This window comes from Sus scrofa, chromosome X (genome assembly GCF_000003025.6).
Source record: "Sus scrofa isolate TJ Tabasco breed Duroc chromosome X, Sscrofa11.1, whole genome shotgun sequence".
Classification (NCBI taxonomy): domain Eukaryota; kingdom Metazoa; phylum Chordata; class Mammalia; order Artiodactyla; family Suidae; genus Sus; species Sus scrofa.
The window spans coordinates 43,778,022-43,793,725 of record NC_010461.5 but is presented as its reverse complement, the minus strand read 5'-3'; the positions used below and the strand labels follow the sequence as shown (position 1 = coordinate 43,793,725).

The following is a 15,704-nucleotide window of genomic DNA, read 5'->3' as shown; positions in this document are numbered from 1 at the left end:
CATGATAATGAAGTCTGCTAGAAAAGAAATCTAATTTTGAGCACTAATAAGGATGTGCCAACATTAAAGCACTTGCAAACGGCTATGCCTTACTGGAAAAAAAAAAAAAAAGATCTTGAACATTAGCAGATTATGCGTGCTGATAGAAATAATCTTGGGCTTATCAGACACAACCTAGAATAGATTTATAAGGAGATCCTGCTGAATAGCATTGAGAACTATGTCTAGATACTCATGTCGCAACAGAAGAAAGGGTGGGGGAAAAAACTGTAACTGCAATGTATACATCTAAGGATGACCTGACCCCCTTGCTGTACAGTGGGAAAATAATAAAATAAATAAATAAATAAATAAATAAATAAATAAATAAATAAATAATAAGAAGGTGAAACGCACTTAAATTACATGAAACACAAAGCTCAAAGGACTCTTGACTTTTTTTTTCTTTTTAGGGCCGCACCTGAGGCATATGGAAGTTCCCAGGCTAGGGGTTGAATCAGAGCTACAGCTGCTGGCCACAGCCACAGCCATGGCAATGCAGGATCCGGGCCAAGTCTGCAACCCACACCACAGCTCACGGCAACGCCAGGTTCTTAACCCACTGAGCAAGGCCAGGGATAGAACCTGCATCCTCATGGATCCTAGTCGGGTTTGTTAACCACTGAGCCATGAAGGGAACTCCCATTCTCGAATTTTCAAAGCCTAAAACCTTATCAAAGCAATTCATTGACTTAGACAAAATAATTCGTCTCTTTAGCAAGGAGAACCAAAATGCTCACAATTTTTCTGAGTTATGATTTTGACACAGGTTTTTCATTATTTTAGTCCTTCAGAGGAACAAATTCTCTCTTGGCCTTAACAAATGTAGCCAGAGAGGAAGAAGACTCTAGATGCAGGAAACAAAGAGGGAAAGGGAATGAAAGGGAAAGTGGTTGAAACTGGCTAGAGGCAGAGACAGGAGGCCAAGTTCTCAGCAGGATAACTCTTCTTAAAAGCCAACAGACTCTTGGGAGTCCCCACCATGGCTCAGTGGAAAAGAACCCAACCAGTATCCATGAGGATGCAGGTTTGATCCTTGGCCTCACTCAGTGGGTTAAGGATTTGGCGTTGCCATGAGCTGTGGTATAGGCTGCAGATGCGGTTCAAATCCTGCATTGCTGTGGCTGTGGTGTAGGCCAGCAGCTGCAGCTCCAATTGGATTCCTAGCCTGAGAACGTCCATATGCCATGGGTGCCACCTGGAAAAAGCAAAAATAAATAAATAAATAAATAATAAAATAAAAAGCCAACAGACTCTTTGCCCAGGCAAGGATTTCATTCATTAAAAGGAAAGCCAGAGGAGTTCCCTTGTGGTGCAGTAGGTTAAGGATATGGTATTGTCACTGTTGTGGCATGGGTTTGATCCCTGGTCCAGGAACTGCCACATGTCAAGGGTACAGCAAATATATATATATATATAAAAGAGTAAAAAAAAAAAAAAACAAGGGCATCTCTCTCTCTCTCTCTCTCACACACACACACACACACACACACACACACACACACACACACACTCTCATCCTAAATTCCAGGGCATCTCAAATTTTTCTATCCAAGCATGTACTCCTAATCTAAGAGAGAAGATAGAGGGTGGAGCACCCAGGAGCAGAGCTGAAATAAGATTTTGTTTTATCTTAAACATGAGAATTTTGCATTCCTTTTGAATGACTCTTACATTTAATTTCTGAAAAACATTTCTTCCAAATATTCAGGAAAACCTGATAATCTGGGAAGGCACGTGGCATGTACCCTGAGGTTTCCCATACCCTCTGGTACGCTGACCTTACCCCAGTTTGAGAAGCGCAGACTTAAACCCTCTCACATATTTAGAACGTATCTGACCATTTTATTGAATTCTTTCCCAAAGCCAATATGCATAGTCAGATATGTACGTAACACTCTTATTTCTGACTTTATTATCTTCTTACTTTTTTTTTCTTTTTTGGCTGCCCGGGGGGTACATGGAGTTCCTGGGCCAGGGATCAGATCTGAGCTGCAGTTGCGACCTACAATGCCAGATCCTTAACCTACGAGGCTGGGCTGGGGATCAAAACTGCATCCCAGTGCTGCAAAGATACTACTGATCCCATTGCACCACAGAGGGAATTGAGATTTGAGGGATGTTTTGTGTGCTTTTTTTGTTTTTGTTTTTTGTCTTTTTGTCTTTTTCTAGGGCCACATCCGTGGTATATGGAGGTTCCCAGGCTAGGGGTCTAATCAGAGATACAGCCGCTGGCCTACACCACTGCCACAGCAATGCCGGATCCGAGCCACATCTGCAACCTACACCACAGCTCACGGCAATGCCAGATCCTTAACCCACTGCACGAGGCCAGGGATGGAACCAGAAACCTCATGACTCCTAGTAGGATTCGTTAACCACTGAGCCATGACGGGAACTCCTTGTGTGCTTTAAAAAAAAAAAAAAAAAAAAATTTACGGCTGCACCTGTGACACATCGAAGTTCCTGGGCAGGAAATGAATCTGAGCTGCAGCTGTGATTTACGCCACATCTGCGGCAATGGAGATACGTTAAGCCACTGTACCAGACTAGGGAGTGAACTCGCACCTCCGCAGTGACCCAAGCTAATGCAGTCAGAATCCTTTTTATGTCTTTTTAGAGCCGCACCCACAGCATATGGAGGTTCCCAGGCTAGGGATCAAATTGGAGCTATAGCCGCTGGCCTACACCACAGCCACAGCAACAGGGGATCTGAGCCGCATTTGCGACCTACACCACAGCAGTGCTGGATCCTTAACCCACTGAGCGAGGCCAAGGATCAAACTTGCGAGCTCATGGATACTAATCAGATTCGTTGCCACTGAGCCATGACAGGAACTCCTGCAGTCGGATTCTTAACCCACTGTGCCACAATGGGAACTCCTGTGTGCTTCTGTTTTTGTTTTTTTTTTTTTTGCAGGAGAGATCTAACATACACACCAAATGGTAACAGAAAGGTAAGGAACCAAGAAAATCATTTTTACATTGAAAAAGATAATCGAGGAGTTCCCGTCGTGACTCAGTGGTTAACAAATCCGACTAGAAACCATGAGGTTGTGGGTTTGATTCCTGGCCTTGCTCAGTGGGTTAAGAATCCGGCGCTGCTGTGAGCTGTGGTATAGGCCAATGGCTACAGGTCCAATTAGACCCCTAGCCTGGGAACCTCCATATGCCGTGGGAGCAGCCCTAGAAAAGACAAAGAGACAAAAAGACAAAAAAAAAAAAAAAAAAAAAGAAAGAAATAAAGAAAAAGATAAGCGAGAAAACAAGACTAATGAAAATTTTAATTTAACCTCAAAATGGGACTATGGGCAATTTTACTCCAGGGTTTCTGTTATTTTGCTATGGAACACGCCATAATATTTTTAATGTTCTAATGCAATGCTCAGGGAAAAACTGCTTTTGGAGTCTATACAATAAATGCATTTTTAACCCACTCCGTCCTTTGTTACAAATTATAGCTTACCTGTTGACTGACTTTAAGATTTCTTTTTTCTAATTTTTTTTTGGCTTTTTAGGGAAGCACCCGAGGCATACGGAGGTTCCCAAACTAGGGGTCCAATCAGAGCTGTAGCTGCTGGCCTACGCCACAGCCACAGCAACGCGGGATCTGAGCCGCGTCTGTGACCTACACCACAGCTCAGGGCCATGCCAGATCCTTAACCCACTGAGCCAGGCCAAGGATCGAACCCGCAACCTCACGGTTCCTAGCCGGATTCATTTCCGCCACACCACCATGGGAACTCCGACTTTGACATTTCTATTGAAATCACTAGAGAAAGATAGATTCAGTCACATGGTGTCCTAACAGCTAAGGAGAAACACCAGGCTCGTTTAAAACAAGCAAAAAATCTAAGTTATTGTGTAAGCATCAAACAACTCCACATGTCAAGAGAGAAACAGGGTTGCACCTAAACCACAGAGAAAAGCAGCTGGCACTGGTTCCCCTTTTTTCACGAAAAGGAAAGGAAGATTCTGCAATTGCCAACAAGGACAATGTATGCAATGAAGTAAATCTAAGAAGAGAAGGCAGTGGTTCAGAAATCCTCACAACACATTACCTCATCTGCGCTGATGATAAGCTGGGACCAGCTATTCCACTCAGGGCATTTATCTCTGTCTTTAAAGGTGACGTGCTTGGAGTTCCAGCAGCAGTGTTCATGGTTAAACCAGAGTCCCTCTGTGCATATACCTTCTTTTAAGTCTGTCATCCAGTGAGCAGAGATGTCAATCAAGCCAGCTAGGGAACCTGATTTGAGGGGAGGGAAGGAAAGGCCACAGTCGTCAGAGGTAATAAGGGAAAAAGGATCAAAACAATGGACAAGTATGGAGTTCCCATCGTGGCTCAGTGGTTAACGAATCTGACTAGGAACCATGAGGTTGCAGGTTCAATCCCTGGCCTTGCTCAGTGGGTTAAGGATCCGGCGTTGCCGTGAGCTGTGGGGTAGGTTGCAGACGCGGCTGGGATCCCACGTTGCTGTGGCTGTGGCGTAGGCCAGCGGCTACAGCTCCGATTTGACCCCTAGCCTGGAACCTCCACATGCCACAGGAGCGGCCCTCAAAAGGCAAAAAGACGAAAAAAAAAAAAAAAATGATGGACAAGTCTGTAATTTCTCATTCCATCTGCAACCTCCTTCTGAGTGTCCGCCTGTTAGCTTTTCACCTAGCATCTCTAGTAGAAGTTACCTATTATTAAATGCCTGTTCAAGAGGGGGAAAAACAAAACACTGCCTGCATTAAACACTGTCTTTCTATGGGGAAAATTTAGGGGAGAGCAAAGTGGGTGGGTGGGAACAAGCGGTGTGGATTTGACTTTTAGCTGCTCCATGTGGCAAAGACTCTGCTTTGACTTAAGAGGTGATGCATACTAATCCATAAAGACAGTCATGTTAGGAGTTCCCTGGCAGCCCAGTGGTTAAGGATCCAGCCTTGTTACTGCTGAGGCTCGGGTCGCTGCTGCAGCACAGGTTTGGTCCCTGGCCTGGGAACTTCTTCATGCCGAGAATGCAGCAAAGATAAAAAAAAAAAAAAAAAAAAAAAAAGATGGTCACATTTATTAAAGATTATTTCACGCTCCCTTTACACATAAAACTGAGAAAATGTAAATTGCCTACATTGAAGAATATTATTTTTATTGGAGATGGCTTGCAGAGGGCAGCTGATGACTATGAGAAGGGCTCAGTCTGAATAGCAATTTGGCTTCAGGGACAAGGGAATTTGAGTGATGCAGGAAGGCATGGTAGGCTAAGGGAAGTAAGTTTATAAAAGCACCAACTGTGATGTACGTGGAAGCTTAGATGAAGCTGTAGACGGGCTGAAGACTCCTGAGCCTGGGACGTGAACATTCGGAAGTTTCCTTAGGGAGAAGGAGCAAATAATATTTCACACACAGCACTCCTCAGAGAAAATTAGGAGAAAATGAACCGTGAATGGGGACTTATATGCACCGTGGCTAATAGACTGATAGGGTTAAGAGAGTGATAGCACTTTCGATTCTGGCCTTCTCATCATTTCTGCTGTCCAGATGAAGAAACTCTGGCATAAAGAAATTAAATGGTCTAGAATGGTGCTTTAGGGAAATCGCAAAGACATCATAAAATTCATAGCCCCCGAATTCCGAGACTGTTCCTGCATTCAGACACACTGCTTCCATTATTGCTCTCCGATGCTTAAAAAACAAAATACGCTGTGTGTACGAAGGAAAGAAAAATATTCACCGACCACCTAGGGACAAGACATACATTAAAAAGCTGAGACTATTATGCCTACGTTCCAACGGACTGCAGGCTGGGTCATGGGTATGTTTGGGAGGTGCTACGAGTGTTAACATAGGTTATTGACATACTGGAATTATGTCGAATTTAACACGTTGTTTGACACCTATTCTTGGCCACTCCAGCCCCTGCCGTTCCTTCCTTCCAACTCCGATTGCACTTACTGCCTGGATTCAGAAAATGAACAGGATGTTCAAAAGTTCGGCTCATGCTCTGGCTGGTTCACACGTGTGTGTTATTCCACCTAACATCGGCTCCCGCAATCCTATCTTCCCTTCCACGTCTCCTTCTCCTTTTCCCAATAGGCTCTTTCTTCCCTGGTCACAATTTTCTTTTTCTTTTTACAGCCGCACCTGCGGCATATGGAGGTTCCCAGGCTAGGGGTCAAATTGAGCTACAGCTGCCAGCCTACACCACAGCCACAGAAAGGCCAGATCTGAGCCATAGTCTCTGGCAATGCTGGATCCTTAACCCACTGAGTGAGGCCAGGAATCCGACCTGCGTCTTCATGGACACTATGTTGGGTTCTTAACCCACTGAGCCACAGCGGGAACTCCCCCTGGTTAAAAAAATTTTTAGTGGGTTTCCCAACCCTAAAGAATGAAATGCTTCCCCTTGTCCATGCTACCGTTTCGAGCATCTGGACCTCCTTTCCTTTCACTGACTACCCAGTATCTGCAGAATGTCTACAATGGTCCATCCCCTTGAAAACTGGCTCCTAATATTTATACTGAGACAATATTTCAGATATCCTCCTAACTGCCAAAGCAGTGACCTTTTCTCAGCCCCCTTCCTTCTCGCCAGCCTCTCTGCAGTACCTGACATTACAGGCCACTCAGCCTATCATTAGCTGGCTCGAAATCATCCAGAACCAACTCCTCTTTTCTGTGCGAGCCAGAGAAGGGGCAGTGTTCACAGCACACACCATGGGTTGGCAAACTATGGCCCGAGGGTCAAATCTGCCTCTATGTTTTTTGGGGGGTTTTCTGATTGCACCCACGGTACGCAAAAGTTCCCAGGCCAGGGAATGAACCTGCACCATAGCAGTGACCCAAGCCACTGCAGTGAACATGCTGGATCCTTAACCTGCCGGGCCACAAGAGAACTCCTGCCTCCATGTTTGTTTGTTTGTTTTTTGGTTTTTTTTTTTTTTTTTTTTTTTTGTCGTTTTAGGGCCACACCCACAGCATATGGAGGTTCCCAGGCTAGGGGTCGAATCGGAGCTAGAGCCACCGGCCTACGCCACAGCCACAGCCATGCTGGATCCGAGCCACGTCTGCGACCTACATCACAGCTCACGGCAACACTGGATCCTTAACCCACTGAGCAAGGCCAGGGATCGAACCTGCATCCTCATGGATACGAGTTAGATTCGTTAACCGCTGAGCCATTATGGGAACTCCATTGCTTCTATGGTTTTAAGTAATGTTTTTCTTGGTCACAGTCCACCTTGTTTTTTTATCTGCTGTCTATGACTATGTTTGTGGTATATAGACTATTTGGCTCACAAAGCCTAAAATACTCACTTAGAGAAAAAGCTTACTGACCCCGGGCCCAGAAAATCTTTGAACCCTCAGCTATGGATGAAACACTTCTCACTTACTGTGATCATTTGACACCCCACGGCTCAAGAATTACCTCTAGATTGGAGTTCCCGTCATGGCTCAGTGGTTAACAAATCTGACTAGGAACCATGATGTTGCCTGTTCGGTCCCTGGCCTTGCTCCATGGGTGAAGGATCTGACGTTGCCGTGAGCTGTGGTGTAGGTTGCAGACGCAGCTCAGATCCCGCATTGCTGTGGCTCTGGTGTAGGCCGATGGCTCCAGCTCCGATTCGACCCCTAGCCTGGGAACCTCCATATGCCACAGGAGTGGCCCTAGAAAAGGGAAAAAGACAATAAAATAAAAAAATTAAAAAAAACTGTACTGCATAGGAGTTCTCATCGTGGCTCAGTGGAAATGAATCTGACTAACATCCATAAGGATGCAGGTTCAATCCCTGGCCTCACTCAGGGGGTTAAGGATCCGACATTGCTGTGAGCTATGGTGTAGGTCGCAGACGTGGCTCAGATCTGGCATTGCTGTGGCTGTGGCGTAGGCTGGCAGCTGTAGTTCTGATTTGACCCCTAGCCCAGGAACCTCCTTATGCCATGGGTGTGACCCTAAAAAGACAAAAGACAAAAAAAAATAAAATAAAATAAAAAAGCTTTACTGTATAGCAAGTGTACCGTTCCTAGTTAGAATGTGTATTATCTTGAGTGGCTTGGGAGATTGATGGAGGGAACAGGAAAAGATGGTACCATCCCACTCACCAGCCACCATGAAAGGACAAGAGTGTAGGCTCCTTGAGCCCAGGAGCCATATCTGACATGCTTTTCTTTACCCCCAAATGAGAAAATGGATATTTAAGAAAGCTATAGGAGTTCCCTCTGTGGTGCAGTGGGTTAAGAACCTGACTGCAGTGGCTTGGGTGGCTGTGGAAGTGCAGGTTCGATCCCATCCTTGTGCAGTGGGTTACGGATCTGGCGTTGCTGCGGCTGTGGCTCAGATTCAATCCCTGGCCTGGGAACTTCCATATGCCATGGGTGTAGCCAAAAAAAGAAGAAAGAATGAAATAGCGACAAAAATCTCTCAGGAAGTCCTCTCTACATCTTCTTTCCTAAACCCCTTGTCATATGTGTTAAAAAGGGGGGGGGGCGGAGGGGGGTGTTCCTATCGTGGCTTAGTAGTAACAAACCTGACTAGCACCCATGAGGTTCGATCCCTGGCCCTGCTCAGTGAGTTAAGGATCCAGCATTGCTGTGAGCTGCGGTGTAGGTCACAGACGCAGCTCAGATCCTGTGTGGCTGTGGCTGTAGCACAGGCCAGCAGCTGCAGCTCTGATCCAACCTCTAGCCTGGGAACTTCCATACGCCGCAGGTGCAGCCCTAAAAAGAAAAACAAAAACAAAAACAAAAAACAGCCTCCAATGGAAAGGCTCTTCCTCAAGACAGGCACCAAAAGGCACTGCTAATAGCACGTTAACATGGATACAGTATCTTAATAGCACACAAACATATTTGAATGCATTTCCTCATTAAACCCCATTTATTTAAGGAAGGATATGAGGTATGAACCCTTCTTTACTGATGGGGACATCAAGCTTCCAAAAGGTCCCCTAGCAGTTCCTTTCACATAGGGAGATGCTGAAGGGCAGCCTTCAATTCAGTTCATGACTTGGGGGGAAGGGCACACCACGCTTTTAGGAGATTGGGTTAGAAAGCTAACATAGTTGGCCATACCTGATAACAGCCCAATAAGTAGCATCAGCAACCAGCCAGAAAAAGCATCGCTCACACTGTGAATTAAGGCCCATGTTGACTCTTTGCTTTTATTGGTAATCTAAGGAGAAATGAGAAAACATTGATACCTTCTTCGCACACCCTGGCTTCTTCACCTCAAAATGTGCAATACAGTAAACACACACACACACACACACACACACAAAGACAAACCTATTCTTTGGTAATAGAGACCAATGTGGAGTTACTTTCTCAAAGCATCTTTGGCTAAACCAACATCACTGAGAACTTGGCAGTGTATTGAACCTTGTCTTAACTGCACCCCACCTTCATCTGCAGGACTGCGATTCCTACAGGTACCGCTTCAGGGCAGCTCTGTTCACCTGCTATTTTCCTATGGCATCAGTGTGGTTTGCTTATGGCAGTGGTCTCTTTCTGACCTGGACCCTCAGATATTCCAAAGATGGTCTCTTGACTCACAGCAAATAGTCTGATTGTTTTTCAAAGAATAAGCAAACATAGGCTTATGTCAGTGGTGAAAGTACGGTTGGAGGTTTACTTCCCAGGTCAGGCACATTCCAAGACTCGATCCCACAAACCCCTAACTGTATGGTGATCGATCATAGATGCCAAATGATGGCAGGGATGATGCTTTGCATTTTCAAAAGCCTGCTGGGAATAGGTGTGGCTATCAAGAGGTGCAGAAACTTTGTGGGTTTTTTTTTTTTACCTTTTAGGCTCTACCCTTGTCAATTTAACCTTGCAATGCTCACATTTCAAAACTAAGCATTTTGGAGTTCCCGTCGTGGTGCAGCAGTTAACGAATCCGACTAGGAACCATGAGGTTGCAGGTTCGGTCCCTGCCCTTGCTCCGTGGGTTAAGGATCCGGCGTTGCCGTGAGCTGTGGTGTAGGTTGCCGACTCGGCTTGGATCCTGCGTGGCTGTGGCTCTGGCGTAGGCCAGTGGCTATAGCTCAGATTCGACCCCTAGCCTGGGAACCTCCATATGCCGCAGGAGCAGCCCAAGAAATGGCAAAAAGACAAAACAACAACAACAACAAAACAAAACCAAGCATTTTGACAGCTTTGTCACTGGTACTTCTCCCTTCTCTGTACCTCTATTTCTTATCTTTGGAACCATAGCATAGCTACCCCGTCTTGATCTACAGTGACAGCACAAGTAAAAATTACTATAAAAATGTAAAAGCACTTTAAACATTGATTTGGAGAGGGCACGGTCTTTAGGGCATTAGCCTGCTGTGACCTCCTTTGCTTGGCAAAGCAATAAAGCTCTTTTTATTCTCCTTCAAAAAAAATAAATAAATAAATTCAGGAGTTCCTATCATGGCTCAGCGGAAACGAACCTGACTAATATCCATGAGGATTCGGGTTCAATCCCTGGCCCCGATCAGTGGGTTAAAAGGTTAAGGTGTGGCCGTGAGCTGTGGTGTAGGTTGCAGATGTGGCTCTGATCCCGAGTTACTGTGGCTGAGGTATAGGCCGGTGGCTGCAGCTCTGATTCAACCCCTAGCCTGGGAACTTGCATATGTCACATCTGTGGCCCTAAAAAGCAAAAAAATAAAAATAAACAAATAAAATAAAATAAAATAAAAATTCATTTTGAACTATGCCTTTACGTTTCCAATGTAAGTGCTGAAAAGGAGATGAGGTGACATTTTTCCCTGGGACAGTGTTTCCATCTAGATGATGAATAGTTCATGCTAAAAAAAAAGAAAAAGCAGGTCTCCTTTGAACAAATGATAAACACATTTTAATTGATTTTGAATTATTATTAGCTGATAAAATGTGTCTCAGATGCAGCCATTTTGATATCATGAGAAATGTGCCCTTGGCATATCACAAGTGGCTTTTACAACCTGAATAACATGTGGAATTAGCAAGTGACAAAATGAACTCTGATTTACAGAGAGCAAAAATTCTAAAGCCGTAAGAGTCTATGTTTTAAAGCCTGACGAATGGGAGTTCCCACCGTGGTGCAGTGGTTAAAGAATCCGACCAGGAACCATGAGGTTGTGGTTTCGATCCCTGGCCTTCCTCAGTGGGTTAAGGATCTGGCGTTGCCATGAGCTGTGCTGTGGGTCGCAGATGTGACACGGATCCTGCGTTGCTGTGGCTGTGGTGTAGGCTGGTGGCTACAGCTCCGATTAGACCCCCTAGCCTAAGAACCTCCATATGCCGCAGGAAGCGGCCCTAGAAAAGGCAATAAAATAAAATAAAATAAAGCCTGATGAATGAATTGATATAATAGAAAGAATATGTGTGTGTGTTCCCAAATAGCAAAATCTTTTTTTTTTTTTTTGGCTTTTTGCCTTTTCTAGGGCTGCTCCCGCAGCATATGGAGGTTCCCAGGCCAGGGGTTGAATCGGAGCTGCAGCCGCTGGCCTACACCAGAGCCACAGCAACACAGGATCCGAGCCGAGTCGGCAACCTACACCACAGCTCACGGCAATGCCGGATCCTTCACCCACTGAGCAACGCCAGGGATCGAACCTGTAACCTCATGGTTCCTAGTCAGATTCATTAACCACTGTGCCACGAGGGGAACTCCCCAAATAGCAAAATCTTAGTAAAAAAAAAAAAAACATTTTCTAGAGATCACCCTTCTGAGTTAGGAGAAGAAAACTTGGTGGGATTATGACAAATCCAGGGATTATAAAGACATTTCTCAAAACCTGAATCTGGGACAATCTTACTCCTGGGTTCAGGGGGTCCATGAGAAAGAAAGCGAGTCAGGAGCTGGGGAAGAAGGAAAGGGGATCTTGAACTTGACTACTCAGGTGATTCCCTCAGGTCAGAGAGGAGAACGTCATGAATTCGGGAGAGAATGGAGTCAACTTCAAAAATTAAAATTTTTTGGTCTTTTTTTCTTTTTTTAGGTCTTTTTAGGGCCATGCCCACAGTATATGGAGGTTCCCAGGCTAGAGGTCCAATCGGAGCTGCAGCTGCCAGCCTACGCCAGAGCCACAGCAACTCAGGATCCAAACTGTGTCTGCAACCTACACCACAGCTCATGGCAACACCGGATCCTTAACCCACTGAGCGAGGCCAGGGATCAAACCCACAACCTCATGCATACTAGTCGGATTTGTTAACCACTGAGCCACAATGGGAACTCCCAAATTTATTTTATTATGGCCACACCTGTGGTATATGGAAGTTCCCATGCGAGGGCTCAACTTGGAGCTGCAGCTGCCAGCCTATACCACAGCCACAGCAACGCCAGATCCGAGCCTCTTCTGCAACCTAGGCTGCCGCTTGTGGTAACATGGGATCCTTAACCCATTGAGGGAGGCCAGGGATTGAACCTGCATCCTCACAGAGTCAACGTTGGATCCTGAAACTGTTGAGCCACAATGGGAACTCCCAAAAAATCATATTTGAAATTTGGACTCAAAACAAATAGTAAGAGGGAGTTCCCATCGTGGCGCAGTGGCTAACGAATCCAACTAGGAACCATGAGGTTGCAGGTTCGATCCCTGGCCTCGCTCAGTGGGTTAAGGATCTGGCGTTGCTGTGAGCTGTGGTGTAGGTCACAGAAACAGCTTGGATCCCACGTTGCTGTGGCTCTGGTACAGGCTGGCGGCTACAGCTCCAATTCGACCCCTAGCCTGGGAACCTCCATATGCCGGGAGAGTGGCCCAAGAAATGGCAAAAAGACAAAAAAAAGAAAAATAGTAAGAAAGAAAAAAAAATAATACCTACTGTTGGCTGAAGAAAGGTTTCCCTAGAGGATCAGCTACTGAATCAGGATGACTGCGGCTGGGGCTCTACTTTTTGTTTTTGTTTTTATTTATTATTCAACGAGTTTATTACATTTATAGTTGTACAATGATAGGCCACACCTTTTGAATAAGCTCTACATGTGCTCCTTACACAAACCAGAAATTTGATTCCCTAACTTAAATGATACACAGCAGTAAGTTAAAGGCAAATGACCTTGGTGGACTGCTCTGAGAAGGTGTTTTTTTGGTTTGTTCTGTTTTGTTTGTTTGTTTGTTTGTTTGTTTTGCCTTTTAGGGCTGTACCTGTGGCATATGGAGGTTCCCAGGCTAGGAGTCCATTCGGAGCTATAGCCACCGGCTTACACCACAGCCACAGCCATGCAGGATCTGAGCTGCATCTGCAACCTACACCACAGCTCACGGCAATGCTGGATCCTTCACCCACTGAGCGAGGCCAGGGATCGAACCCACATCCTCATGGATCCTAGTCGGGTTCATTAACCACTGAGTCACAATGGAAACTCCAAGAAGTTTTCACAGCAGTTTGAAAAGAGCAAAGTAGGGAGAGTCTCTTGTCATATTCAAAAGAAACTCGGCCATAGCCCTAAGTACCATCTATTAACTATCATTAATATCCTTAATTCATATGTGATTGGCCTTGCGGTTTTGTTTGCATTGAATGCATAAATTTGCTTTGGTTTTATGGCTGTACAAGACCTATAATCACGGGTTTATCCTGTAAGCTTCAGCAAACACTAAGGCTCTGAGAAGATTTTTTTTTTATTCCTTTAGAGCCCATTTACTTTTCTTAGTTCTAAAAAATCCTGCTTCAAGGGAAAACCATGAAAGAGAGGAGATGGGGAAGGAAGACCTTTGAAGTGCATTTTGGTCCCTCCCACCAACTTCATTTTCACCTTTCTGCAAAGGCCTTTATACCCCAGGATCCTTTTCAGCTACTTACTATTGGAAGATAAATCATCATTCCATATAAATTCTTTTCAAAATCACATACCAGGGTGTTCCTATCGTGGCTTAGCAGGTTACGAACCCGACTAGTATCCATGGGGATGCAGGTTCGATCCCTGGCCTCGCTCAGTGGGTTAAGGATCCGGCATTGCCATGAGCTGTGGTGTAGGTCACAGACACGGCTGGTATCTGGCATTGCTGTGGCTGTGGCACAGGCCAGCAGCTGTAGCTCCAATTCGACACCTAGGCTGGGAATCTCCATATGCCACACATGGGGCCCTAAAAAGCAAAAACAAACAAACAAACATATACCAGATGCCTTAAAAATCAAACTAGGAGTTCCCATCATGGCTCAGAATAAATGAATCTGACTAGCATCCGTGAGGACACAGGTTCCATCCCTGGCCTCGCTCAGTGGGTGAAGGATCCAGTGTTGCCGTGAGCTGTGATGTAGGTCACAGAAACGGCTCGGATCCTGCATGGCTGTGGCTGTGGTGTAGGCCAGTGGCTACAGCTCTCATTCGATCCCTAGCCTGGGAACCTCCATATGCTGCAGGTGCGGCCCTAAAAAGACCCCCCAAAAAGTTGAAATACATTAAAAACTAAAACCCTACATTGCCAATAGAAAACAGATTCGGCCACCTCCTGGGTTGAGTGAAAGAATACATATAAAGAACATACATATACATATAATCTTCAACTTCCTCTCCTGATGTTTCCTAACACTCACTTGCACAGCATCTTTCCTCTTACCTCTCGGTGCCTATCCCGGTCTCGAGACTTCTCTCTCACCCAGTCAATTGTATTAAAATCATCATAGGTCCCCACGCCAGGGATTGGCTCCTCCAAGAAGTCCATCATCCTGTATGAAGAACCTAGTCCTCCACCATTGTACGACTTGTCCTCTGTATTGAACAGAAAACAGACGTTAGTACTTCAGATGCTGGACTTTTTTTTTTTTTTATTTTGTCTTTTGTCTTTTCAGGGCCGCAACCTCGGCAGATGGAGGTTCCCAGGCTAGGGGTCTAATCAGAGCTGTAGCCACTGGCCTACACCACAACCACAGCCACACGGGATCCAAGCCTAGTCTGCAACCTACACCACAGCTCACGGCAACACTGGATCCTTAACCCACTGAGCGAGGCCAGGGATCGAACCCGCACCCTCCTGGTTCCTAGTCGGATTCGTTTCCACTGTGCCACGAGGGGAACTCCAACACTGGACATTTTTCGTACCTCCCTTTCTGAGCACCAAGAAGTGAAGGTGCCCTTAAACGATCAGACCCTAACCTACAAAATAACCACATGGTAGGCACATGTATCTCATTCAGGTTTCTGTGATTTAGGCACGAAATTATGAGCATCTCAAGGCAGCGTGAATGGAAAGGGACAGATGAGCGTGACAATAAGTGTAGTGGGAAAGGATCCATGATACAAAAGACAGGAGCTTGAATGAGATCCTGCTGTATAGCACAGAGAACTCTATCTAGTCACTTGCGATGGAACTTGCTGGAGGATGATGGGAGAAAAAGCATGTATATATACATGACTGGCTCATGTTGCTGTACAGCTGAAGTGACAGAACACTGCACATCAACCATAATAAAAAATAATAAAAAAAACTTAAAAAAAAAAAAGATAGGAGCTTGGAGCCACTTAGGGATTTCAGTTTCTCTTCTGGGAGGAAGACAAAAAGGGTCAAAGGTCTTGGCAGACACATCACATCAGAAACCATTTTACATTTATGAAGCAGTAATTCAATCCTAAGAGGTGGCTTGTGCCTGAGTGGGGACTCCAAAAAAGCATGTCTTCCAGAGGCCAGCTGGCTGGATGTACATATTTCCCTTCCATAGATAGAAGACTTTGATCCCTGAGGTAATGGGCTTGTAGAAACTTTGACTG

The 15,704-nt window shown here is 45.3% G+C and overlaps 1 protein-coding gene across 1 annotated transcript in view; it reads right to left on the bottom strand.

Moving 5' to 3' along the window:
* CLCN5 (chloride voltage-gated channel 5) overlaps positions 1-14,710 on the bottom strand; it is a gene marked incomplete at its 5' end in the record, with an annotated part of 30,457 nt that extends 15,747 nt beyond the window's left edge. Inside the window, 3 exon segments of the mRNA NM_214139.1 lie at positions 4,101-4,288; positions 9,095-9,194; positions 14,557-14,710. Of these exon segments, the coding sequence (NP_999304.1) occupies positions 4,101-4,288; positions 9,095-9,194; positions 14,557-14,661 (393 nt within the window).